General features: G+C 40.7%; 1 protein-coding gene across 3 annotated transcripts in view; it reads right to left on the bottom strand.

The window, feature by feature from the left end:
- Window positions 1-25,921, bottom strand: part of LIMCH1 (LIM and calponin homology domains 1) — a 180,999-nt gene that overhangs the window by 25,442 nt on the left and 129,636 nt on the right. For 2 of the 3 annotated variants that reach the window (XM_027686325.1, XM_027686326.1), the window contains 9 exons: window positions 25,575-25,919; window positions 24,555-24,878; window positions 23,758-23,991; window positions 22,532-22,780; window positions 21,515-21,550; window positions 16,710-16,836; window positions 13,839-13,993; window positions 13,255-13,654; window positions 9,224-9,445 (listed from right to left, as the gene is read on the bottom strand). In XM_027686325.1, the coding sequence (XP_027542126.1) occupies window positions 9,224-9,445; window positions 13,255-13,654; window positions 13,839-13,993; window positions 16,710-16,836; window positions 21,515-21,550; window positions 22,532-22,780; window positions 23,758-23,991; window positions 24,555-24,878; window positions 25,575-25,919 (2,092 nt within the window). The remainder of the gene's footprint in view (window positions 1-9,223; window positions 9,446-13,254; window positions 13,655-13,838; window positions 13,994-16,709; window positions 16,837-21,514; window positions 21,551-22,531; window positions 22,781-23,757; window positions 23,992-24,554; window positions 24,879-25,574; window positions 25,920-25,921) is intronic. The other variant, XM_027686327.1, reaches the window with a different exon arrangement.

The following is a 25,921-nucleotide window of genomic DNA, read 5'->3' as shown; positions in this document are numbered from 1 at the left end:
AGAGCAGTATGTGCCGGTCAGGTGTTGAATCACTGGGCTTTAATCTCCTTTTCAAATCGCTCATCATCAGCCATTACTGTGGTTGGTTTGGAATAGCTCCTACAAGCTTTTAAAATTGTAGTGTATCTTGGATTGTGTTAGCTGGAGATAAGCATACATTTCACCCCTAGTTTCCCCTTCCAGAGTAACACAAAAATGTATGCACTAGTGAATACATAGCACATACTAGGGTTTGAAAAGTAGCAAAGTAATTAAATACTTCCTCTATTTCACGGTTGCCTAAACAATCTGTTATCTGAAGGGAAAAGCCAGAGTTGGTATTAAAGGTAATGAAATACTTGAAACACTACTAAGAGAGGACTGAAAAAATATGGTAAGACCATATCAAGCCAATAATTCAAATGCCTTTGAAAAGCAAGCTTCCTGACCCAGGGCAGGGCTGTTGCAGAGTTAAAACCACACTGTCAAAACAAGGGTAACACTTCAGCTGATCTATTCACCAGCTTCCGCCATACATCCACTTTTCCAGCAGGCAAGTAAAGAAAAATCTGCAGCAAAGTGATCAGCCACTTCCCAGTGCTTCTAATGCCAAGAAGATCTAGAAAATGGCACATCGAACAGAGGAAAATAAAAAAGACTACTTTTAGAAATAAAAAGTAACATATTTCAGAAGTAGTCTGTTGTAGACTCTCTTTCCTGTCCTCCTTCCACTACTTCATCTTATTAATAGATGCAAAGGAGGAAATCTGATTAAATTTTCTCTTTTCTGCAGGCAAGAATCAGACTTCCACCCTCTGCACAGATCCTGTTTCCTATCCCTGCAGGCCCACATGAGCCTGTGGCCCCTTATCCAAACATGCCCCATGAAAAGCAGACCTGGGCTCTCACAGCTCAGTCACTGGGAACTTCTGCTGGCAGTGCCAACAGGATGGCAACACTTGTGGACACACCACAAAGCTCCAGAGAATTTTGCTGCTGGCAGAGCTTACAAATCCCTGCCTCTCCTTCTCTCTGGAGGGGGACATGCTCTGAAGAGGGGCAGAGAACATGTCTGGGAAGACACCCTGCAAGGAAATGGTGTGGACTGGTGTGGGGCCAGGGCCAGGAACCTGGTCAAGCCCAGCAGGAATTCAGCAGTGCTAGGAAACAAAAGGAGCCTGAAGCTGCCAAGGGCTGTGCTGCCACCTCTCAGTAGGACAGGCACCACATCACAGCCAGGAGTCTCTAGAAGCGGCAGCATGTCTCATCCAGCACTTGCTGGAGCTGGCTGCCTGCCATCCTCCCCACTGTCTGGTGCTTTCCAACACACCCTCACCTCTACCCACCCTCACCCTCTGCCCCAGGCAAGACATGGAGACACATCCCCCACCTGTCTAAAAGCTGTTCTCAAACTGGATGAGGCAGATAAATACAGTCTCCAAAAAGGTAACATGGAAGTTCCAGGACCTCCTATCCACCATGTCCATCTGTGAATGCATCTACACCAAGAGCAAACAAGGCACAGACCTCTCCCTCCATGTTGCCCACACTCCAAAGAGGGACAGTCACTGGAGATGAGGCACAGGCTAAAACACAGGCCCCAGAGAAAAGCTCCAAAGACTGCAAGTCTTGTGCCCCAGAGGTTTGCCTCTTGTCATCTAGTTGCTCTTTTCTCTCATATAACCCACCTTGCTTTCCCCCAGCCCATCTTGATACCAGCCTGTGTTTCACTGAGAGCTTTTACACTAAAAGCCCCAGCAGAACACTACTGCAACTAAACAAAATTTCTCCTTCAGCCTCAGCCTCTGGCTCCAGATACAAGAGCAGCCAGTGGAGAAGCTACTGGAAATTCTTCCCAACCTTGCTCAATGCAGAAACAAGTATTTTTTTTTTTCTCCATGGCGACAGCCAGGCCAGTGTAACAGGCTGGCCAGAATAGGTCATGCCATCTCTGCCCTCAGAGATTTTCAAGACTCAAATGATCAAGCCCTTAGCTACCTGTTCTGACCTCATGCCTGATCCTGCTTTGAGCAGTAGACTCAGCTAGAGACCTACAACCTGAATTATTCTATATCATTCTAAAACCTACAAAACTTTGTTAAACCTAAACAAATGGCTATTATTGAGAGCTCAGGATTTGCCCTAAACAAGGTAGATTTCATCTGGAAAAGCAAGAGGCTCCAAACCTACTGCTGCAAACCTTATGCCCTTTCAAAGAAATTGTTGCAAATTTCAATTATTAATGTTTAGATTGTTATTATTTTTGGTAAAACAATGGAATTCCCCCTCCACTCTCAAAAAGCAACTGTCCAAATTGAAAAATTAAAATAAATACAGAAATTCAACTTTAATTTCAACCTTGGAGGCTTTAAAGCCATAAATGGTAATAACCACAGGCCAACAGAAAAAGTGTTAAAGTGTTACATACACTCAGGAAGGGCAACTGCTGATGTCAGCTGGAGATGGAGAAAGAGCACACCCACACTGGCCTCTCAGTGGGGTTAAAATGCTCAGTGAATGCTGAGATGATGCATGATGCACAGACATGATGCACTTTTATCACTTCTGGGCCTTGAGTCACCTCATGAACCTAAACACGGCGCTGTCACGTAGCTATCTTGCAAAAGCGCAATAACTAAATCTACCCATAACCTATATCCAGGAGGTTGAACCAGGTATTGACATAAATGTTATTTATAGAAAAAAGGAAGAGCAACTACTTGCTGCAGGAAAATGGATTTTTTTCAATGGCATGCTGCAGAAGTTCTGTTCCTGCTCATGAGACTTGACTCCTTCTGGTAAGCAATTAAATGCTAGTGACATACAGCTAAAAATATAAAACTGATTAGTAAGTAATTTATAAAAAAATTAAGTCAACTTCACTGGGGAACTCTCTCATTTCCACTAAATCTAATTCTATTTATAATACCAAGTTCATGTAATGTTATCTAGTATTTTATCCACAGGTATATGATACACTTAAAAAAATTCTTGTGCTCATACAGTTGATAAAATATCTTTACTACCACAGACTATCACCCTTCACATTTCATAAATATTTTGTAAATAAATGATGATGTTATCACTGAACATGAGAAAAACACATACAAGCATTTTATTATACCTAAGGGGATCATATTTTGATGTGAACACTGAAAAACTGGATAACTTGCTGAGTGATGTTTCTGAGGTAATACAGAGGAGCTCTCATACTTTGGGATGAAGGCCTCACATGGCCTCTCAGCACCTCTCTGCTGCAGCCATATGCGTTTGTGTGGGCAGAACTCTCACTCTGCAGGGTGGCAGAGCAATTCCACACCTTGGCTCTGCTGCAGGTGCTTCTGAGGGAAGGTCATACAACACCTGCTTGTCCACCACCAGAGGCAATGAAGCCTTCAAGGGAAGTAGGAAACACCTTGGTATGTAGGGGCTGTGATTATCTCTGCCCACTGATCCAGGCTGGCGTGAAGACTCTGTCCTATTAACCCCTGAAAACTGGAGATTGCTGTCTATTTGGATGGGTGTTTTCAGTACCCTGTGTATCTAGCTACCCAGGAGTTTCCTGGTAGCTTTGCCATTTACAATTTAGAAGCCTTAGTCAATGATGGAAAATTAAAAATCATGGTTGCAGTTGTGGTTATGAGCAGATCAGTAACAGAGGACAAAGCAACACCTGGGTTCTGTTAAACAAGGTATCCATCTAACAAAGACACAAGCACAGCTGCACATACAGTGTTACCAAACACGTATTAGGCAAGAAAATAAATTAGTTCAGCCTGTGACAGATAGGATTTTTACCACATAAACTAGGATATCAGTCCAAGTATTTCTTTAATTAAGATCATACAAGCCAGAAATAGCCATATTGCCTACTGTTGTGGCAGAATCATACACCCTTATAAAACCCTAAAAATACAGTACCCAGAACACCTAACACACATAATATCACAACTTCTACAAGAATACAAACTCCAAAGGAAGTTATAGTAGAACTTTATTAGCCCTTATTGCAAATTAAATTGAAACATAGCTCAGTTAACACTGCTTGCACACAAAAACACGTGAAATATTGTTACTGTATTTGCTATGAAAACATGACGAAACAAGTTGTCTGGAAAGAATGAGAATGCAGAGATATCAGGAAGAAGCAGGTTAGAACTACAATTTAAATTCTGTAAAATCATTCAGGAATGAAATTGGTTGTGGTATCAATAGCCACATGTAAAAATTGCCTGACACATCTTTTAAACTTCTGTGATTCGAATTCTACACATATCATTGTCTTTAAAATTTTCATACGATGATTTCCTCACCAAAATTAGTGTTTTCAGTTGTTGTGAGTAGTAATGGTGGCATGACTTTGGGTTGCCACCACTAAGTTTCTTGCATCCTATGCCAGTATATTACTACAGCCAGAACACTGCTTTGACAGGTTAAGCCATCTGCCAGCTATATAATGCTATACTCATGCCATCTATTACAACCAAAGATCAGGGTAACTGACAGAGAAGCCTTGAAAATGTTGCAAGAAATAGTGTGAAGTATTCCTGATAGTCATTACAGTCATTACTGCTCAATCGGGATGTAAAATAAGCTCCTGTCACTCACAGACACTGAAAAGGGCATGGCTGTCTGGTGGACAGGAGACAGGCATGTTATATTCATAACCAAACACTGAGCAGAGTTCCCTTCTAGCTGCTTTGAAGCTTTGCTGTTCTCACTTCTCATCCCAAACCTTTTTCCCTTCAGGTAGTCCAGCCCTCCATACACCTTTTTATGTGTGGTTCAAGGCAAAACTGTCAATCTGGAACAGGCATACTTACTCTACGAGTGTTTCTTGCAACGAATCAAAGAACAAAGACTTGTCTTACCAGATCTGTACAAATCAGCCCTGCTCTCCTGTAGCTCGGCCAACAATCCTCAACCGCAAGAAAACTTGTACTTTTAATCTCAGTTCAATCAGTGGATTTTTGAAGATAAAGGAGAGTGTTACGTGGACATAGAAAAAAAAGTTTATTTTGTGCCAAGCATGCAGTGAGTAGAAATGGACAAGTTTAAGCTAGCTAGAGAAAAATTAAAAGAAAGCTATCTCCCCACCATCACCACCTTACCCTGATCTTTATTTAAGTTGCTGCCTATATTTACTATTTTTTGGTTGATTAGAGTAAAGTTATAATTAGAGCTATAACAAGCCAATAATTTCTAAATGCTCTTTTTATAAGATTGATAAAATAAAGTGATGTTACTTAGTGACAAATCAACCTCCCTACACTAAAATCTGCACAAACATTGTTTTAAAACAAAACAGTTACTTTGCCAACTTCTGATTCGAAGAGCTAGAGGACAGAACTTCTCAGTGTTTGTATGTGCATTACTGTTCTGTATAATGGAAAGAAAACACAACCTAAATGGCTGACAGGTAGGACCAGGACGAGGAGGTGATTCTCATCTTATTGCTGGCATTGCCACTGACTGATCAGTCTTTATGCCTTGGTCCCAGTTTTAAAAACTGCATTAAGAGAAGTGTGCTTTACCTACCACCCCTCTTAGCATTACATCGCTCCACAAACACCAGTGGAATATTCTCATCCTGTTTATAGGTCAACTTTATCCTTCTAGCTTTGAATCACCAGCAAAATTTCATAAGCTACTTTAAGTAAAGGTAAGTCTCTTGTAAAATTCCCAATACACTACTTATACATAATACTCTACCTATACACTACAGATACAAGTATAGTTTCCTGATAATATTTTTCTTTACTATCCTGCCCACCTCTTGCAGTTTTTTGCATTTCATTTCATAGTAGACTTAGGCAGGATGAATATATATTTCCAAATCAGTCTCTGATTGCCAAACATTATTTGATTCGCATATAGATTGTCAAAAAAGACAAGTGACACTGAGGCTCCCATAGGAAATGACTCCTGCACTTCCCTAGCTCCTCAAAAACCTCAACAATATTAGTGTTTTAAGTGGTGCAACTTGACTAAACTTTAGGCCAAAAAAGCTGTTGAAGTACAGTTGCACAGCATCTTCCCCCATTGCAGACAACGCCTGAGGGCAGCCAGACAGATTTAAAGCAGGACTACAGAGCTTCAAAGGGAAGCCTGCCAGGCAGAGAGAAGACAGAAACTAGTCCATTTAACAAATTAACTGAAACAGCAGAGGAGGAGCCCTAAGAGGGATGGAGGAGGAGGAAGGGACATGTAAAGAACAGGAAGGGAATCAGAAGGGGAGGACAGGAGGCCCAAAGGTAAGGTATATATGAAGAGGAATATATGTTTCATGAAATAAACTTGGGGCAGAAAATGAATTAATAAAACACAAAACTAAACCGAATCTACGAGCAACTGGAGGGGAAAAATCAAATCCTGAATCACCATATCTTAACAGAGGAATTACTGCCTGTGAATCTTATTCAAAGCCTGGGAAGGACACAGCTAACAAGCACTACATCAATAAAGTATACAAATAAATGTAGTGAAAGCAAGTTTCAAAATGGCTTTGAAAACATGCTTCATTTGTAAAAGTTTTCTCAAGATAAAAGAACTTCAGTAATTTCTTCCACTCCAGGCAGCTCTTCTTCTTCATCTCAGCTGCTTTTCTAATGCCTTTTCTGTTGTCTTCTCCTCCTCTTCTAAAAATTCAGAAGGGTTAAGCATCAGACAAAACCTATACCCCTGTTTTCTCCTTGTGGGAGGTGATACAGTGGAGGCTTTCAGAAGGCTTTTTCCTTCTAGGAATGTGTAGTTTGGAAGCCCCACTGGTGGGGACAAAACCAAACCTCTTTTTCCCTTCTGGAGGGCTGACAGTGACAGTTAGAGCCAGCATTCTACTCAGCAAGAGGCCATGTTTTACAGGGAGTGGGACAAGCCCACGAAGATCTTATCTTTACTAATTTGGATTCCCAATCTTCCTAGGAGGGATTATACCTTCAGAGAGGAGTTTAGCATTTCAGGCTCTGCAGATGAGGCTGACATTGTTGTGTTGTTGAAAGACTGAAGTAAAATTGGCACAGGGAGAAGGCTGAGTGAAGTGAGTCCACTGTAGCCGCCCGACTCTTGCAGATAAGGGCCCAGACCAATCACATCTATATCAAGCTGCCTATAGCAGTGCTGGTCTGTGTCCCAACATACACAGTGAAGAAGCCAAGCACCAGTCCCATACCTCATCTCTATAACCTGACATCTAAGGCCTTTCCATCCACAAATCAGGGCCCTACTGCATGCTCACTAGCTAAATTACTGCCCATGCCTTAGTCTGAGGCATTGAGACCTAGAAAATTAACAAGAAGCATCTGGGCAAAGAGAAGTAAACATCCAGAAGGAACAAAACCTGAAATCTTATTTTAGGCTGGGAAATTCCCTTCCAGCCACAGGCAGGTCTCCTCCTTCCCCTCATCATGCTCAGTGCATTCCAACTTGTTTTCCCATGGAAGATCCCCCGGAAAGCAGTCTGCTCTCCTTGCTCTGTCCTGGACATGCTTAACACACATACCTTTGCTTGAAGGTGAAGAGCCAGGAGTAATTATAATGACGTGCACTACCCAGTCATATTATTGATGGAATCATGAAGCTAGTGATATGAAATCTGTAGTTAGAGCAGAGACACTTTGTCAATAGCACCATTTGAGTGCACACTCATTCTCTCTTGAAGGCTTCATCATTAAGTGCACTCAAGCTTACGAACCAGGAGCTATTTTGCAAACGTCAAGATTCACAAGGAATCTGAGGAGGAAAACTCTTCTGCCTCCTTTGCCAATATCACCACAAGGGCTAAGAACTGGAAGCAGAAATCAGACATACAAAAATCTGCGTTCAGCTGGCCTTATCGTCCTCAAAGTTGTAGAAAGGACGAGGTAACATCAAACAGATATGAGTACACTCAAGAACTAACAGTGGCTTCTGTTGCTGAATTTCCTCATAACTCTAATTAGGCCTGGAAATCCTAAAAAAGGAGACAGTAGCACTTTCAACTGGCTACTTTTCTGAGTGTCATTGTGCTTCTAATCTTCAGCAAGCTGAGGTTCTTCTCTATTCTCCAAATACTCCCATTATCTGCTTTTCCATATCACATGCAATGCTTACCTGGCTTTTCCCTTACAGCCAAATTGTTCTGACAGGGGTAGCCCCAACTCTGCCTTCCCTGCAAATCATTCACTTTTGACTCTATACCAGTTCCCTTTTGCAGGATCAAGTCTGTGCTCACAGCACACCCCAGTTCCCATGACTGCTGCAGGCTCCATGGTTTGGTTGTCTGTTGCTAGAGACTGGCATTAAGCAGGGGAGTAAGACACAAACCCCTTCTCATGAATGAACCATCACGCCCCAGGACAGACCCCTGTCTGCTCCCTGTTATCCATCTGGCCAATGCTTGGATGAAATCTGAGATGAAAGAAAAGAATTATCATACTCCAACTCTCACCACATCTCTAATTCTCTTTGTTGTTACACAGAAAAACATGGTGAGAATTCCCTCTCCTGTCAGCTGTTTGCAACCCTTTTAAATGTTTTATTTGCAATCCTGCCCTTATTTCTTGTTTTGTTTTTACTATCTACTTTTATTACAGTTTTGTAGCATCTAGATGCCTGCTGTGATATGCTCTAGTTTTACTCCTGCCTTTTTCTCTGGGGAAGAGGGGGAGAGAAAGATGAAAAGGTAAAATTAATTTGTTTCTCTGATAAGGCAGTTAAGAAGATGTTGGCCCCTCTGAGCACTTCAATAGCTTATCCACTTTTCTAATATTTCTGAGAGGGGAATGAAAACCAAATGTTCAAAACTGCCAGCAAATCCACATCCTCTTCTTTGAAAATTGAAAACTGAGACTAATTATAATGGTTCACGCAGTCCAGTTATGTTGCTGATCTAATCAGCTTACATTTGGAGAAGTGCGGAATAAACCTGCACAATGGCTGGGACACTAAATCAATTTCTCCCTGGCCTAGCATATTTTAAGCATGTTTATCAGCTGAATGATGTCTCAAAAAAAAAAAGAAAAAAAGAAGAAAAGCTGGCTGCAAAAAGTGTTTTGAATCTTACCCTCCTATTTCTCTACCCATATACAAAAGGAAGAAGCCTTTAATTTACAAAGGATTTTGGTTTTTGTTTTTTTCCTGATCTGGGCACACCCTCTTGAAATAAGGCAAACATAAGCACTCGGGTATCATTAGTTCGTGATTAAATACATCATGAGACAGAAAACTGGCAAAGAAAGTAAGGCTGGTTTGTTCGTGTTGGTCTTACTGTTGGCTCTTTGTGCACACTCTGAGTGGCAGGCCTCTGTAAACTGAGCTCAACACTTGGGGGGTCCTTCTTCAACTCTACTGGAGGCCTGTCCCCTCTGGCTACTCCATCAAATTTCAGAGATCTGCTTGGCGAAGGAGTAAATATTACTGTTGAACACTCTTTATCCTTCTCTTCTGTGCCGTTGACATTTTCTCCATTCATGCTGACTTTTCCATCTACCTGCAGAACACATTTAAATAAATATGCTGAGGCAATTAGCATTCAAAGGATTTTAGGAAATTAGGACTTCAACATGATATTACAATCATTAACACAGTTTGTGTTATCAGTGAAGGAGGGAGCTAAGCACACATTTCATTCAATGGGCCAAAACAGAAGAAGACCCTATGACGCTAGGGTGGTCATAAACAAAATACAGGAACAAGGTAATAATTTTTCTGGATTTCCTGGTTTTCCACATTCCATTCTCCCAGAAACATACAGACACCCTTTGTGTGCACAGATCAAAGGATTTTTTCCAAAAATCAAAAGTTTTATGTTAAATTTAGACAAAACTGCTGGGCTTTGCATTGCTTCATGCAAGCAGGTTATGCTGATGAACTGCTTCTGTATCCCAATGACCACACTATAGTATTAGTAGATCGTGCTTTCTGAAGCACTGTCGTGTGAACTTTGAAGGGTCAGGAGCAGCGGAGTTCATCCACTTGTTTCTTTATTGTTCACAATAGGGAATCAAAGCACCAACAAACGAAACTGGGCATTCCACCCGCTCCATGAGGTGATAAAATAAATTGACTTTGGGCAACCTCCTTGAAAAGGAGAGCACAGAAGGAGTTTAACTACCTTTTTTCTCAGGGCCAAGCTAGCTCCTTGGTGGCCATGTATTCTCGCTAAGGAACCCTTAAGCAAGGAAGAAAATACAAAATATGCTTTGGCTTCTTCCTCTGCACTAATACAGTTTCTTCTCAGACTTTAATACTTCGTAATTCCTGAATAGAGGTGGCATGTAAAGACTTCCTTCAGTTTGGAGGGCTGTTTGTAGAAGTATACAGGAAAAAAGTCTTGCTACAAAGAACTCACTGGCCATTCACCGTAAGAGGACCCAGGTGGAGAGAGACCAGGAGTATACCAGGTATCAGTACCACCACATTGCTCCTGCCTAGCTACAGCACAGATGTTTATAGGCTTGTGAGGAGGGCTTTGTTACTCTGTGCACAGCGATCCTTCCCTACTTATTGAGTAAACAGCTTGGATACCTCAAGAGTGGCACTCCAACTTGGTATATACCATCAGTACCAAGCTGAGGGCGCGCTCCTCGCATTGACTTCTTGTACATATGCATCCAGAGGCCTGTTCTCTATGAGCATGATTAACTAAGGGGCCATCTCCATGTTGATGGGCATCCTCAGTTCTGCCAGACATGTGAGGAGGTGAAGGCAGTAGCACCTTGCGCAATCAGCTCCACAAGCTGTTTTGCCCCTTCTGACTGTTCTTCAGACGAAAAGGTTCCCTCCTTTTCCTCGTTGCTATCATTCACTTAACACAGTATCTCTTTTACGGTTTATTTCCAAACACAAGAGTGAGCAGACACTGAGCCCCAAATCTTCTGGGACTGTGTGTTGGATTATCTACTAGAGAAGCAGGTTATGAAAGATCACAGAAATAAAAAAGCCAGGAAAACACTGGCAGGCCACACCATCCATTTCAGTGTCTCTGTTTAGACTAAGACATTTCTTTATTTATGTTAAGGAGGAAAACCAAATGTTTGAATGATCAGGACAGATGCCCTGGCTGCAGAGTTAAACAAACATACTCCTTTCCCTCTGATCTGGAGGAAGTCAACACATTGTCACCAGAGCCAAGAATCATCGACAGACTAGTGTTTCAAGGGAAAATAATGCTACAGCTATATGTGCCAGGGAGTAATTCCTACTGAGACAAATCACATTCTTCCACATCATGTGAACAAGATCCAGACAGATTTTTAGTGGTGGTTGGTGGGGGGTAGAAGCATCAATGGATTAGTTTCTCCCCATTTATGTGAATTACATATGCAATAACATGACAGTGAGACACACACATATCTTCCTGTTCTGAGGAAAAAAGTCAGGGATCAGAAAAAACCCAAAGATCCAAGATTCACTGATGTCTAAAAGGTAAACTCTAGGGGCATACCAACTGAGGTACAGGAGAAACAGGAATTACCGGTTTCACATTTCAACTAGGAAACATGGTGGGGGTGGGGTGTGGTTTCCACAAGAGGTGGGACAGACATCACAACACATTTTTTTCACTATCTGTAAAAAGCTGACTTATTTTTTAAAAAGTAAACAACCTGAATATACATGGTAGCAATGCTACTGGGCTTCAGGGATCCTTGAATATCACTAGCAAAGTATCAGCAATAGCAGACACAAGGGAACCCAAATTCTACAGGCTGGGGGCACCCATGCCTATACGCTGCTCACAACATGGCTACCCAATGAGACTTGGGTAAACTCCAGTTTTGGTACAGGCACTGTGCGCAGCAGACATTTTCAAACTTGACTTATTCTGGTCTGTTCTCTCTAACACATCCCAGCTCTTTGCTTTCTCCATCATTGGTTCAGTACCTTACTCCAATTCTCCACAACCACCCAGTCCAAAGATACGCTCCTCACATTCCATATCCTGGCTTCAGTTTCTTCTCCTATCCTCTTCTCTCACAAATCTCATAGCTGGCTCCTTATTCCCAGCAGCCCTGCTTTCATTCAAGTTCTCACTTCTTTTATTCCCATAATTTTAGCACAGTTCATAGAATCATAGAATCATAGAATAGGTAGGGTTGGAAGAGACCTCTAAGATCATCAAGTCCAACCCCGATCCAACTCCAATTACTATATCATGGCACTAAGGGCCACGTCCAATCTCTTTCTAAAAACCTCCAGGGATGGTGAATCCACCACCTCTCTGGGTAGGTTGTTCCAATGCCTGATAACCCTCTCTGTAAAGAATTTCTTCCTAACATCTAACCTAAACCTCCCCTGGCAGAGCTTGAGCCCATGTCCCCTTGTCCTATTGTTGGTTGCTCGGGAGAAGAGACCAACCCCCGCCTGGCTATAACCTCCCTTCAGGTAGTTGAAGAGAGTGATGAGGTCGCCTCTAAGCCTTCTCTTCTCCAGACTAAACAACCCCAGCTCCCTCAGCCTCTCCTCATAGGACTTGTGCTCAAGTCCCTTCACCAGTCTCGTTGCTCTTCTCTGGACCCGCTCCAGCACCTCAATATCCTTCCTGAACTGAGGGGCCCAGAGCTGAACACAATACTCAAGCAATTCAGTGCAGCCACTCCCCTTCTCTCACCATCAGTCTCCAGTTACTCTGCTGCCCCACTATCAATCTGTTTCCCTAAACCTGCATGGACAACCTAAACCCTCTCTTTACACCGGTGAAGCAGCTCTCCCCATTCATCCCTCATGAGAAGCATGTTTAAGACAGAGAATATCTTTGGGAGGCTGGCTCTTGACTGTGCAGGAGTAGGGACACTTTGCACTGAATACAGGCATACTTCAGTGTTCCCAAGGCTTATGACTCGGCTGAATGGGACAGGCTCGTATGGGTGTGGCAAAAATCAGATCCCTGATGTAAAAGTCAGTTCAGGTCTTGCTTCAAAAGTCAGGGCCTCCACACTCCCCGCCCCTTACATGTTGTTTAAAAACAAAAGCATGACCACATACTCTTTTACAAACTCTGAGGAAATGGCTTGCTTTTTTCTTGAAGTCCTCCTTTCCCCAACCAAATTAAGCCTAAGGAAAAATGACCAGTGCAGTCCAAACAGGTCAAGTTTCTAAGCAGACTGGTAACCAAGAAGAGATCACTGAACCAGGCAGCACAGAGCAGAAGCTGAGTTTTATAACATTGGAGTGCTGCAACTCTTTTCTACTTAATTACAATAAACATTCATATTTAATTAATTAAATTAATTAATTAATTAGATATTTAATTAGGATCTCCACCTCCTGATCGACTCGGGGGAGTGTGATGTATCCTACCTTAAAGTTCTTTAAAACTTCCTGTGTATTTTTGGGTTGTGAGTAAGGCTTGGGTGTCAGCATAGGCACAGCCTTGGGGGTGCTTTTGCTGGGAGATATGCGTCCCGTCGAACCACTGGACTCTAGTTCAGTGGTGGGAACAATGGTTGCTTCAATGGTGGCAGTGAATTTTGGAGCAGGAAGTGACTGTTGCCTTAAATATCTCAGAGGATTTGGGTCTTTCAGTGGGGAATTTGGCTCCACTGAATGGCTTCTTTCCAGAATTTTTGGCATCTGCAAACGCTCAAGGACAGCTTCACTGATAGTGAATCTTTCAATGTATTGCTGGAGGATGCTCTCAGCCTCCTCCTGTGTCTTTGCATTCTTGTATGCCTCATGAAGCTCCCGCTCTCTTCTCTCTCTGCAAGGGAGACAACACAAGAGACCATTGCATTAAAATTAACACTGAAAATCACACCTATTTCCTCTGCTCCAACAACATCCTTCCCTCCCTCCCTCAGGCCCGCAGACACAGCTGCCCACAGTTACCTATGGAGCACATGGTATTTTGAGACATACCACTACACCTCAGCAAAACAACATACTTCTCTTCCACAATTTCTCGGTAGGTTTTGATGCTTTTTCTGCGCTCATTCGTTCCGTCTCCAGACAGTAATCTTTCCATTTTCTTTCTCTCAGCTTCCTTTTTTATCAAATCCTGTGAAGCGCTTCTTCGACGACTCTTCCACCGAGCCAGGTCCTGTGAGAGAAGGAAGGCACCTGAATGCAGAACTTCAAATAGCTAAAAACTGGTCCCAGACAACAACGAACCCAACCAGCCACTTTGCAAAGCTTGTTCTTGCTGTGGACAGGGCTCTCACCACCTGCAGGCACCAATGTTTATTTTAATGAGAAAAGGAGACTATACCATAAAATGAAAATGTTGCCTGACTGATTTTTCTCCGAACAGCAGGATCGAGTAAGGATTTCATAACTTCTCTGATTTACTTTATTTTTGGTAGGAAATTTGGCCTAAAAGGAAAAGTCAGAGCACTCATTTTCACTTGTGCCAACATTAGGGACAAAAGCCAATCCCCCAAGAACATTCAGCAGAAAAATTATGTTTGGTGAAGAATTTCATAATCAGATATATGGGAGGCAGGGGTCATTGGAAGAATGGATGTTGTTTCACCATGAGCTACAATGGCACTGATAGTCTGCCTTGGAGAGCTGATAGTTCCATACTGTGTCCATGCTATCAGTCAACTACATGCAAGCATGGTTGACCCATGATGAGGTTTTTTGATAGAAAAATCCAGTGCAGCATCCAAATTTAAATTCTTCCTCATGAGCACTCTGCAATATTTTGGATCCAGATGTGAGCAAGACAGGTTAGCGACCCAAGTGGCTCACACCTGTGACAGAGCAAAAAGCCTATGCTTTGTATTCAGCTACAGAGAGAGGTCCTTGTTGAAGTAACAAACTTAAGCTTTTTGGAATCTGCCTGCCTGAAATTGTGCAGTAGATTGACTGATTCCAGTCAGGTTGAAAAACTAGCCTGACACTAAACCAGAGAGTCATGGCGAATACCTGTTATGGGCCCCTATGTCCTGTATCCTGCTTCGGTTATGAATTCACAAATCTTGGAAGGTATAGGAGCAAGATCTTCTTCACAGTACATGTATTACAGTAAAGAAGTCTCCTAAGCTATAAAATTACTTTGCAGCCAACTACTAAAGGAACAAAGTTTTACATGTAAAAAATAACCACTGCAGCACTTCTGCAAAGAAAAATAACTTTGTGGGAAACTGTACGGGCACATTGTCATTAACTGCACAACATCAGGAGACTACTATACAGATTATATTTCATACACTCTAATAAATTCTGGTTTTAATAAAACACAGATATTCAGTATACATACTCAATTCAAAAGCTATTTAATTACATGGTTTTCCAAATACTTTAATTGCATTTTTATTGGTAAACAGCAGAAAGTAGTGCAAGCATAACTTATTTTATTAAAACCAGGAACAAACCTTGTCACTTTTAATTTATCTTAAAAGCACAAATTATTGATCTTACACTTAAGGGAATGCTCATTAAAGTATTTCTTCACATGACCTATATATCAGTGTATAATCCCCTTCATGTAACATAGGCCTTTCATTTTCCTCAGTTACTAATTATTCTCATTGAAGCACCAAAGCATTTCTTTATTCAGCTACCCCCACTATTGCCTATTGTTTGAAAATTAGTTTTTCATTAGGAAATTTTGTAACATAACCTTTCCTCCTTTTTTTGTAATTAAAACCCAGACATGTTTATCTTTTCCACTTCTGATGCTTTATCATAACAATAATTTAAAAAAGCCATGAAACTGTTAATTGTTGGCAAATATACAGCACAGGCACATAAAAATATCAGACCATGAAAATGCTGTTGTCTCTATAAAGCCCTGAACATGTCAAGGACATTCCAATAAAGGCATTTTCAGTACCTCTTCAGAACTTTCGCTTCAGTGTAGAAGGTGCTGAGGGCCTGGAATACTTAGGCCCTTTACCTCAGACAATTTTCAATTCAACAGCAAGTTCTCAAACTTCTTGAATGCCTTTGGACTCATTCTTATCTCTGCTGGGAAACCACGGCTTCCCATACATAAAGACTTCAGCTGAAGTCCTTTGTTGTTCTACTACAAAAAGTTACTTCTTAGCTGTACATACTTTTTTTTTTTACTTTTCCTTGAATTTTCTACCCAAAACCTCTCTGAGGTGTTTCACAGTAGCTGTCCTTGTAATGGGGAACTACCATACTTGAAGCGATGTGTTTTTTGTTGTGGTTTTTTTTGTAATTAAAAAAAATGTCCAAAATCCCTCATTTAAAATCAGTCTTTAGGAATGAACAGAATTGAAACTACAACTCCTGATACTAACTTACCTGCATATGATGATTTTCTGTCCTTGCCAATTTAACAAATGCCAGGACAGCTTACAGAAACGCACCGAGGGAAGACGGTTTGGAAAGCCCCCAAGCAGGGTGTAGCTAACTGGAAGGGTAATTTGTTTGCTTGGACAAGTTGGAAAACATTAGCATTTTCTGTATCTATGCAAATTTATTAAAGACAAGTCCAACCTACTTATTCACTGTCTTACCTAGTCTTGTATTTTGTCACTTTAGACATTTACTAATTAGAAAAGTTAGAGAAGGTAGCACTTAGAAGTTGTTCTGCCTTCATTTTTACCTAATCAAAGTTTAATTAGCTTTTTTTTAAAAAGCAAAATACCTGGTGCAAAGGTGGAGGCACCAGAAGACAACGTATTCTGTAATTTACATCAAATTATGAACCTCTAAGCTTTTAGCAACAATTCACTGAGGAAAAAAAAAAGCACTGCTGATTATGTGAAGCACTAGACACCAACTGTAGACTTAGCAAGTTGTCCTCGGTGCCTGCCAGCATTGCCATGTTGTATACTCACATCTTGCCATCTGGTCTCGTCCTCTTTCAACTGGTTGTGTATATTCTGCAGTTTCTCATGGCGAGCTTTGCTGTGAGGCTGAGTCACAGCTTCTTCTTCACATCTCATGTCAAACATGCTCATACTCCTAAACAAGGGGAAAACAACAAGAAATGTAATGCTATTTGGAGGCTTATATTCCTTCAGATTGTAAGAGCTAAAGCCGCATGAGGGTGCTACAGCAGAATCAGCCATGTGCACTGTTATGAAGCTCCCAAAAGCAGCAGTCCCCTAGAAAGACCTGTTAGCATCCTTGTGGCTCCCACATAGTACTTCAGGCATTATAATCTTCAACTTTCTCTTGATTTTGTTAGTTGACTGCAACTTTGTCTCTCATTAAGTGTTACTAACTTTACACTTCCATCAATAGCTCTTATTAAAATCATTCTATCATTCAGAACATATTACTTCCTGAAGATCTGTGCCCAGTGAGTTTTCAAGACCCCTCCAATTAACAACACAGACAGAAGTTTCCATTTCAATGTAAAACAAGAGAGGCTTGAGAAGTGTGTCAGGGGGAGCATGGCTGGCTAAATGTTATTGTTGCAAAACCAGGGAGAGCTTGCCCAGAAAAGTACACACAATTCAAATTGTATGGTACTTTCTCCCCTCCCTGCCTCAAAGAAATCCAATGCTATCAGCACCAACTCATTAGTACAGCTAACCTAACAAGGAAAAGCTGACAATCAGGACAAAAAAGTTTCTTTCTATTTCTGTCCCTGACCTTTGGAGAATTAAAGGAAAAAAAAGGTTATGGTTTGATATACATGCCTTTGTATTATATAAAGATCTTCACACAAAGGTAACGTGCTTACTACTACCTATTATTAGTAAAACATGACCTGAGTTGTGCCATTCAAAGCAAAAAAAAAGTTAAAAGAAAGCCATGCAGTTCCACATGAAGTGATTTCACAGCAGTCCTCAAATGATCACCTGTAGCTTTAGGTGAGCCAATGAGCCAACTAGCAGGAGAAGCACCCAACGAAGATAAAATTGTAGGTGACTGTGTCCACAGTTACCAAAGTGAACAGACAGGGAAAGCTGTGCATATATTTATTGAGCCAACATTTGTATTCAGGCAAGCAAAGATGGGAATGCCACTCTCAAGGGAAAACTTGAAGGGTCTGGACAGTGGATGGAAAAGGACATGCACAGATCCCACCCTATTCAGGAGGTATTTACTAAGAAATGAAGAACAGAATAAACATCCTACTTCCTTTAAGCATGAACAGTGAAGTTAATGTATTACTGTGCTTCACCCTTTAAACAGAGTGCTGAGGGTTTTTCTGTGGGTAGTTTAAGGATCGCATTGTTCAGGATGGGATTGGAGCACTCCTAAATAACAGAATCTAAAGAGAGTGGTAGCTTTGTTGTTTTTAAAACTGAAGGCATATCACCTACTAAGAACATTTAAATATCAGTCATATTTTGGAGGTATTCATATTTGGTGAGGTAGGTTGGGAGATGCATAACTTCCAATAAAGTCACCCTTATAGGTTTTATTCCAGCTTTTGAAACTCACACTAAGAAGAGCCTTTAGTGTTCAGTATTTGCCACCTTGTGCCTACTGGGTCAAACTGGTTGCGTAGCTCCTCTCCTGTACCTTTTCCTTGTGTCAGAGAATTTTTCATTCACATGCAGTAGAAGAAAACATAAGACCTTAAATGGTGGCAACTGGTGCTAGCAGAGTGCATGAGTACTCACCCTCTGCCATTTGGGATAAAAACATTTTCTAGCAGGAGTCCCCAGATGTCCTAATGAAAGGCTAGTATACATTCCCTAAATTCATTCAGGTCTCACAGGGTGCACAGAGACAGCAAAAGGTTTTATGGCTATTAACAATGCAACAAAAAAGGTACTCTGGAAAAGGCTTCAGCCTTGGCCAGGAGTCAAAATATACACTATGACCCCACATACACTTCCTACTCCAGGTGTCACCTCCCGCTGCTGGGCCTTCATTGCCATGGACAAGCAACCAGGTTGGTTCAAACATCAACTCTGCACCAACATGTTATGCCTCAACAGTATCTTCCCAAGAGAGCAATCTGAAGGAGTCACATCTCAAAGCACTGTGCTCTGCTCTGACCAACATGTAGTAACCATCAAGGAAAACAACCTACTTTCCTGAGTACATGGACAAGGCCAACTGAAATGTCTACATCAACTCCTCTGCCTGACAAGTTCATCCTTAGAAAAGAATCAGAGAGGTCAAAACTCCAAGCTTCTGCCAAAGGACACTATCACGATGAGTCCCATATAATTTTATCCTCTTTCTTTCTTGTAAAAACTACAAATGGCTCCAGACCATCACTAACACCTGTATGAACAGAACTAGATTATTCCTTCCTTTAACTGTGCGCTGGAGCAGCAGGCACACAGCACTCAAGTAGACAGGGAAGATGTAACTGCACCAAATTAGAGTTTATTAATTTTCTGTCATTTGCACAGCTCTGGAGATTGTATATGAACTCTGGCTAGAAGAAAGAGGCCTTTCTGTTGACCAGTGTATCAGACCTGATATTCTAACAATAATCTGGAAAAAAACACTGTGTAGACCAACAGTGTATTTTGGAGAGCTAGATCTTTGGGATGCTAGGATTTTAAAGTTACACTGCTTTATTCTCACAAATTACAGTTGTTCTTGTCAGTGATATCATGCAGCAATTCCTTTTTTTTTTTAATTAGGTCTGAACAAGTGTTAGATAAAAATATTCTCAAGGAATTCAGTATTTAGACTATTTAATTCAAAAGTGAGAAATCAGGTAAAAAACTTTTAATAAGAAAATGTTAAAAATCCTTATGTAAGGCATTTATTATGGCATTCCATTACCATTTTACAGTCATACTAAGACTTAAGAAAGTAAACATAAAAAGGGACAGAATGGCTAAAGAATCTGACTGTAGTTAACAAATACTCAAAAATCTCAGCTCACTATAAGCCTAAACTCACACTTGACTGACATGGTACCACCCAAATTCTCTCTCTTCAGGAGATGGGAATGAGCCTGATGAGCAGCAACACACTAAGCATTGCCTCTTCTGGACCCTGAGACAGACAAGGGCTGATGACAACATCTAGTGTCCCCCTCACCAGCTAAGGGAACTTTGTCAGTCTAATACTGCAGTTCCTAGCTTTGCTGCTGGAATAAAGTGCATCTAGTCTAAGACTGAATTCAAGTTGCAGTTTTCAATGGAGACTTGACAAACATTTTGGAAGTATTTTAAATGTCAGTTCAATTTATTTCCCCTACTTAAGAGCCAAGTTTTATTAGATTCTTCATAAGTACTTTGTCTTCAGATGGAAAAACACAATCTTACATTTATAAAAACTTAAAAGACAGTTTAGGAAAACAGTTGCTCTGTAAACTGTGGCACATCTGGAAAGGATGACGATGAGGTTTGAATATTTATTGTTTTGCCCTTTAAAACAAAATCAGAATCAATGTGGAATAAGCAATATGATTATTAATCTTTGCTACTCTCCCATTATACCACCAACCCCATTGCAATGCCTTTGAAGGCATCTCCATGTACCTTCTCTCATGTTTGCATTTAATACAGACATGCAAAAATGAAAACATCAATCACACAAGTAGGTTTTCTGAAATGGCAGGGAAGTCCCTATTGTTAAGTATAACACTTCTGTATTATTTTGCTCTTTTTGTCTCATCCCTTCATTTGATTGGACAGATTTGTGCTGCTTGAAAATGTTCATATTTACTCTGCAGTCAGAGGACACAGGCTTTGCTCAGCATAAAGGTATTACAGAACTTGTAAAGAGCATTCAGTTCATGATTCTAAGCTTTATCATTAGAGAAAAGGGTGAAAAATTACATATGAGTCTCTGCCTATACTCATGATAAAAACTCTATATACTCATGATAAAAACCCCACAACTCTTTATGTTGTTTCTATTTGGGGATTTAATCTGGGAGACAGAGAAGGTCACGTGCATTTCTGTGAAGAGAAGAAGGATATTACAGACATTTATTATGTGGCTTTATTAGTTTATTATTTTTACTTGGGTAGTTCTCAGCCATTTGTTTGCTTCTAAATGCCAGCACTTTGTAAAAATAGCTAATAATTTCACAGAACTTTCTAAATGACATTGCATACTATTCTGTACTCCAGTTTACATGCAGACACACACAATTAAAATTTTTGAGTGTAATAAATGTCAGTTCTACTCCTGTCAAAAGTAAAGCATCGAGGTGAAGTGTTTAAAAAATGAAGTTTAGTACATTACTAAATTAAACCTAACTTATAAGGTATTCAATATAAAGTTTTTAAAAGAGAATAAAGGATCAGCTAAATATGCATTTTTCTGGTAATTATTCTGAAGAGCACAACAGATTTTATTTTGCTTTGGGATTTCTTTTTTTTCTTCCCCTTCCTGGTCTTACTTCATTTTTTGATTCAACACCCAGATTCAACCCAACTCCCTTAACCTGTAGCTGATTAGAGGCAATGGAAATTCAGAAGAAAACCAAGAGAAAATAAAAGAAAAAAAGAAGAAACAATACTTCAAGCAACAGCTGGACATTAGTATTATGCTTAGTTTTTATGGGCCTTTATATAAAAATTATTTTTAACTGCAATGTAAGCCACATTACATTCCATTTTTCAGTGCTTTCTGAAAAATTTATTTGCCGAAACACTGCAAAATAATAAGGAGGCATCAACTGCATTTTAAATTAGTAGAAAGATGGGAGAGCATGCAGTGTAAGTTGTTTAAAACAAAATCTTGTGAACACAAGACAACTTACTCTGCGTCATCAGACACAGCAGTTCTGGGGCCGAATCTACAAGACCAAATATAAAATTAGATCGTGGATAAACACATTAAGTAGTAATTGCAACTGGACCCATACAATTTGTGCAACTGTCACTTGCACTAGTAAATCTGACCAAAACAGAACTATGCTGTTTAGGGATTATGTATTCAGCGAACAAGACTTACCTGATCATCTGGAGGTCAAACTACATGAGAACACCACCCATCCCTCCCTAAACCCATGCTAATGCCCCCCATTAAAAAATCTGCTGAAGTATACCTAAAATGTGTGTTGAAAATAGTTATTGAAAATAGACAACGTATTAACAGTTACATTAAGTGCCATACATGTGATAAACGGAGACGAAACTTAACGGTTACATTCCAGAGCACTGTTCAGAATCACCATTACTGAAGCATGAAAGAGACAAATATTACAGTCAAAAAGTGAGTCACATGATTTCCTTTTTCTTTTCGTTGGTTTTGAGTTTTTTGTTTTGTTTGTTTGCTTGGTTGGTTGTTTGTTTTTTTTCCCTTGGAGTAGGGGGGTGTTGCTGAAAAAAGTTACTGGTAATACAGAAGCCAGTGTCATTCATTAAAGTGATGGTCTTGTTTAGAGCTGTGCAAACCACATATTTATATCTGAGACTTATCATAGAAGAACACCATATTCAAAAGTCGACACTGCAACATTTCTAATCATGGAGAAATAGGGTGAACATCTCTCAATAAGCAGAGTCCATTTTAGCCTCTCCTATTCATAAATTCTTTTTGCAATTCAACATTTATACTGTAATCAAATATTCCTCTCACTTAGCTTTCAATTAAATATTTAAAGAAATTCATAAGGAAATGCATTACACAACCATTCTATTTGTTTCTAAAACGTGTATTACTGTCATGCAGTGTTTTAGTCTGGACTGAAAACACACCAGGCAATGCACAATCAGAATTCTGAAGTGTGCACACAGGGGCACACAAACGGCGTGATTCACACCAGAAAGCTCACGTTTGCAGATGCTCATCCTTGGATGACAGTGTTTCCATCTTGTTTTCCTCAGGAACCTCCTGAAGCTTAGACGTTTGACCAAGGTGGACTTCATTATGGCCATTTTCGCCCACTTGGGCTGTACAAATAATCTCATCTTGTCCTGTAGGAGGGAGACTGTCTTTTTCCTGCCCTTGCTGCTGTTCTTGCGGTGGTTGTATTGCAGGTTTTTCAGAGATATTAATGCAGACTTGTGGACATTTTTCAGGCCTGAGTGAGCCAAAGGCAGCAGTGCAAAGGGATGCATTAAGCAACATTTGAAAAATCACATATACATAAAGAAAAGCATAACTGTAAGTTAACAAAAAAACCCCTGTACAAACCCAAATAGCTGACAGGTGACAAGCTAGGTGAGGCAGATGCAGAAAACACAATTTTAATAGAGTCAAATACTCATAACATTCCTCTAAGTCAGAAAATAAACTGCCTGGGACACCGCAGAAGATTAAAGTATTGAGTCCATATTTTAATTAAGCGATTCGATTTAATGTCTTTTCAACAGCAAACCACTGCTGAATTCTATGGTAGATGACAGGATTTTTCTCCTGGCTGAGCCATATGCTAGTTTTTCATCCAGGTGCATGCATATCCTTCTTCTCATGTACTTTGAAGAGGTTGATGAGCAAACACCTTTCCACTCTTGTTTGCATGTGGCTCAACCATCCAACGATAACTCTGTTCAAAGGCTTCAAGTGCCAGCTTCCCACATAGCCTCAAACATCTGAATAAAGGTGCTTAGAAAAACACCGAGCATTATCAGGAGGGATCTTGGGATCTCTAGGTTTCCTGTTCGGAAATCTAACTGGCACCACTTAGGCCATTCACAAGCATCTAACCTACTACATCCAGCATCTCTACTTCTACCTGGAAACATTTGTAATGACTACCTCATATTTTACCAGAAACCTCTGCAAATGTAGTGCAAATGTAATTGCTATGTATACCTGCTTCCACACACTGTTAGAATTTTGCATCTGGTAGAGCTCTGCTCTGAGTCTCTACAGGGCTCTACTAAAAGGGCCAGAAACTCTGTATTGCCGCCTTCTGAGCAGAAAAAAATGGCACAGAACTGAGAGCAAGCATGGAAAACCGCTGTTGGACACCAGCAAATCTTCCAGATCAAGAGATCCTGAAAAACAGCCCACAGGGCAAGCTACAAGGGACAGAGAAAAGCACAACTTTCTTACCTCGTTGTTTTCTTCTCAAGTTCTGTAGTTGTGTCCTGCTTATTCTGATGCTTTGAAAATGGCATGGGAAGGAATTGCTTAACATTGGGCCCAGGCTGTTTCAGAAAAGCTCCAGTTCTTCTAGCCAACATGTCATCTCTTTGTGGGTCGGGAAATTTCATGTTGTTTTCTGTTCCATCGTTCTGCAGCTGAGGGATTTCAAGCTGTTCTTGGTTCTCTTCTCGTTTTACAGTACTGCTCAGAGAGACAAGTGACACTGTTCCATGATAATGCTCACTTCTAAGCAAGTGGCTGCTCAGGTAATGTGGCGTGCTGTTACTCAAAACAAAGTTGAGAGTGATAGACAACTAGGCAAACTAGGCATCTTTAGCTACAGCACAGGGAGTGAGAACAAGAGGAAACGATGTTGAACCCCACACTTAGGTGATTCGTTAGAAGTCGGGAATTGCAAAAAAATCTATGAGACGAATTAGTCACTTGGAAGCTGGCATAAAAACCTAGAACAAGCACCATGGATTGCAAAAGAAATCCCCCCAAAAGATGAAAGACTGTTTTCATGCTGAACAGCAATTAACAACTGAAGTACTTAAATATTATGAAAGAAAACAGACTGTTTTATGTTCATAGAATACATTTTTGCAAGTAGTTTCATAAAACAGAACACATGCCATGATGAATGAGTAAAACACATCTTTAAAGGCCATGTGAAGAATGGAACAACACCACTGACCAATCCAAGCTAACACCACACACAAACCAGGCATGAAGCTCAGAGGGATCTGCTTCTGTTCTCTGACCTTTCTCCTTCCTGCGGAGTCTTCAAATCCTTCTCATGAGCTACTGTCTCCTCTTGCTGCTGCTGCAGCACATGAGGAGCTACTGACAGGGTACGACAACATATGGGAACGGAGCTAGTGGTACGCCTCTGAAAAGTTCCCATCCTTCTAACCAACATATCATCTCTCTCAACATCTGGTACATGCCTATGGCATTCTTCCTTGGTGCTTTCTTGCTGTTTGCTCAAACTGCATGGGGTTTGTTTTTCAGAGACGATGTCAGAAGCCAGTACAGCTGATGCAATTCTCCTGCAAGAGTCATCTATACCTGATTTGACCACCTCACTAGCGATCAGAATGAGAGGAGGGGTGAGAACAGAAAAAACATTCTCAGATCAAATGAAAGGTAAGAAAAGAAGTCCTCCAATTCAGTTTGCAAATGTTTTTATAAACACACAAAATTAACTGAATGAATTGCTTGCTAAAAGCATTCGTTCAAAATTCTTTTTACAGCCACAGACTAAGTAATTAAAGTCAAAGAAATATAAGATCTGTTAATGTGTTAATGACTCAGAGCTGTAATTCTTCTCCAGATAAATGCCAGAAACAGAGCAGCAATACACCCTCTTCAAAAAGAAAGTAAATCCATCAGGTTTGAAAAAAGGTTTTTTTGAAGATCAGCAAAGCCACCAAGCTGAACAACAAATTCTTAACGTGCTGAAAGCAGGCAGAATTCCAGCAAAGCTGCTGGAACTCAAGCAGCAGAGAAAGCACGAACAATAGCTCAGACTCTGAGATACCAGGGATGTCACTGCCCACCAGAAATTTTGAGCAAGTGCTCGGAAGACCTTTCTGCAGCATTGTTTTATACAACCCTAAACATGTTAAGGTACTGTGAAGACATCAGATGACTTCTGAACAAGGCTGTGCACATAAACAGCTCTTAAGTCTATGCTGCAGTCCACTCCCATGCAGATCAGCATCTGGCAAGAACAGGTCTCATTTCCAGCTCAGCAGCACTTCCTAAGCCACACCAAATACCTGGACTCATTCTCTGGCTCAGATACTTCATCGCTGTGTTCAGCAAACCCAAGACTGACGACAGTGGTTGAAGGAGAGCTTTCAACACCAGAGTGACTCTCCATATAGTCTTTCTTGCTTTCCTCTTCTGTTCCGATTTTAGATGAAGCTCTGCCAATAACAAGCCTGTCCCATTTCTGTTGATCAATCTCAGTTACTGGCCCAAAATGCACAAACTTCTGCTTGGGGCTACCAGTTTTTTTGTTTGCTTTGGCTTTGCGGACAGCAAAATCATCATGGGCTACTGCTTTCACCGTCGTATCAGTTGGCGGCAGAGTGTTGCTGGGACATTTGAAATCTTCTTCACT

This window comes from Neopelma chrysocephalum, unplaced genomic scaffold (genome assembly GCF_003984885.1).
Source record: "Neopelma chrysocephalum unplaced genomic scaffold, ASM398488v2 Primary Assembly neopelma1_71, whole genome shotgun sequence".
Taxonomy (NCBI): Eukaryota; Metazoa; Chordata; class Aves; order Passeriformes; family Pipridae; genus Neopelma; species Neopelma chrysocephalum.
Note: the sequence above shows the minus strand (reverse complement) of the source record. Positions and strands in the feature narration are given on the sequence as shown.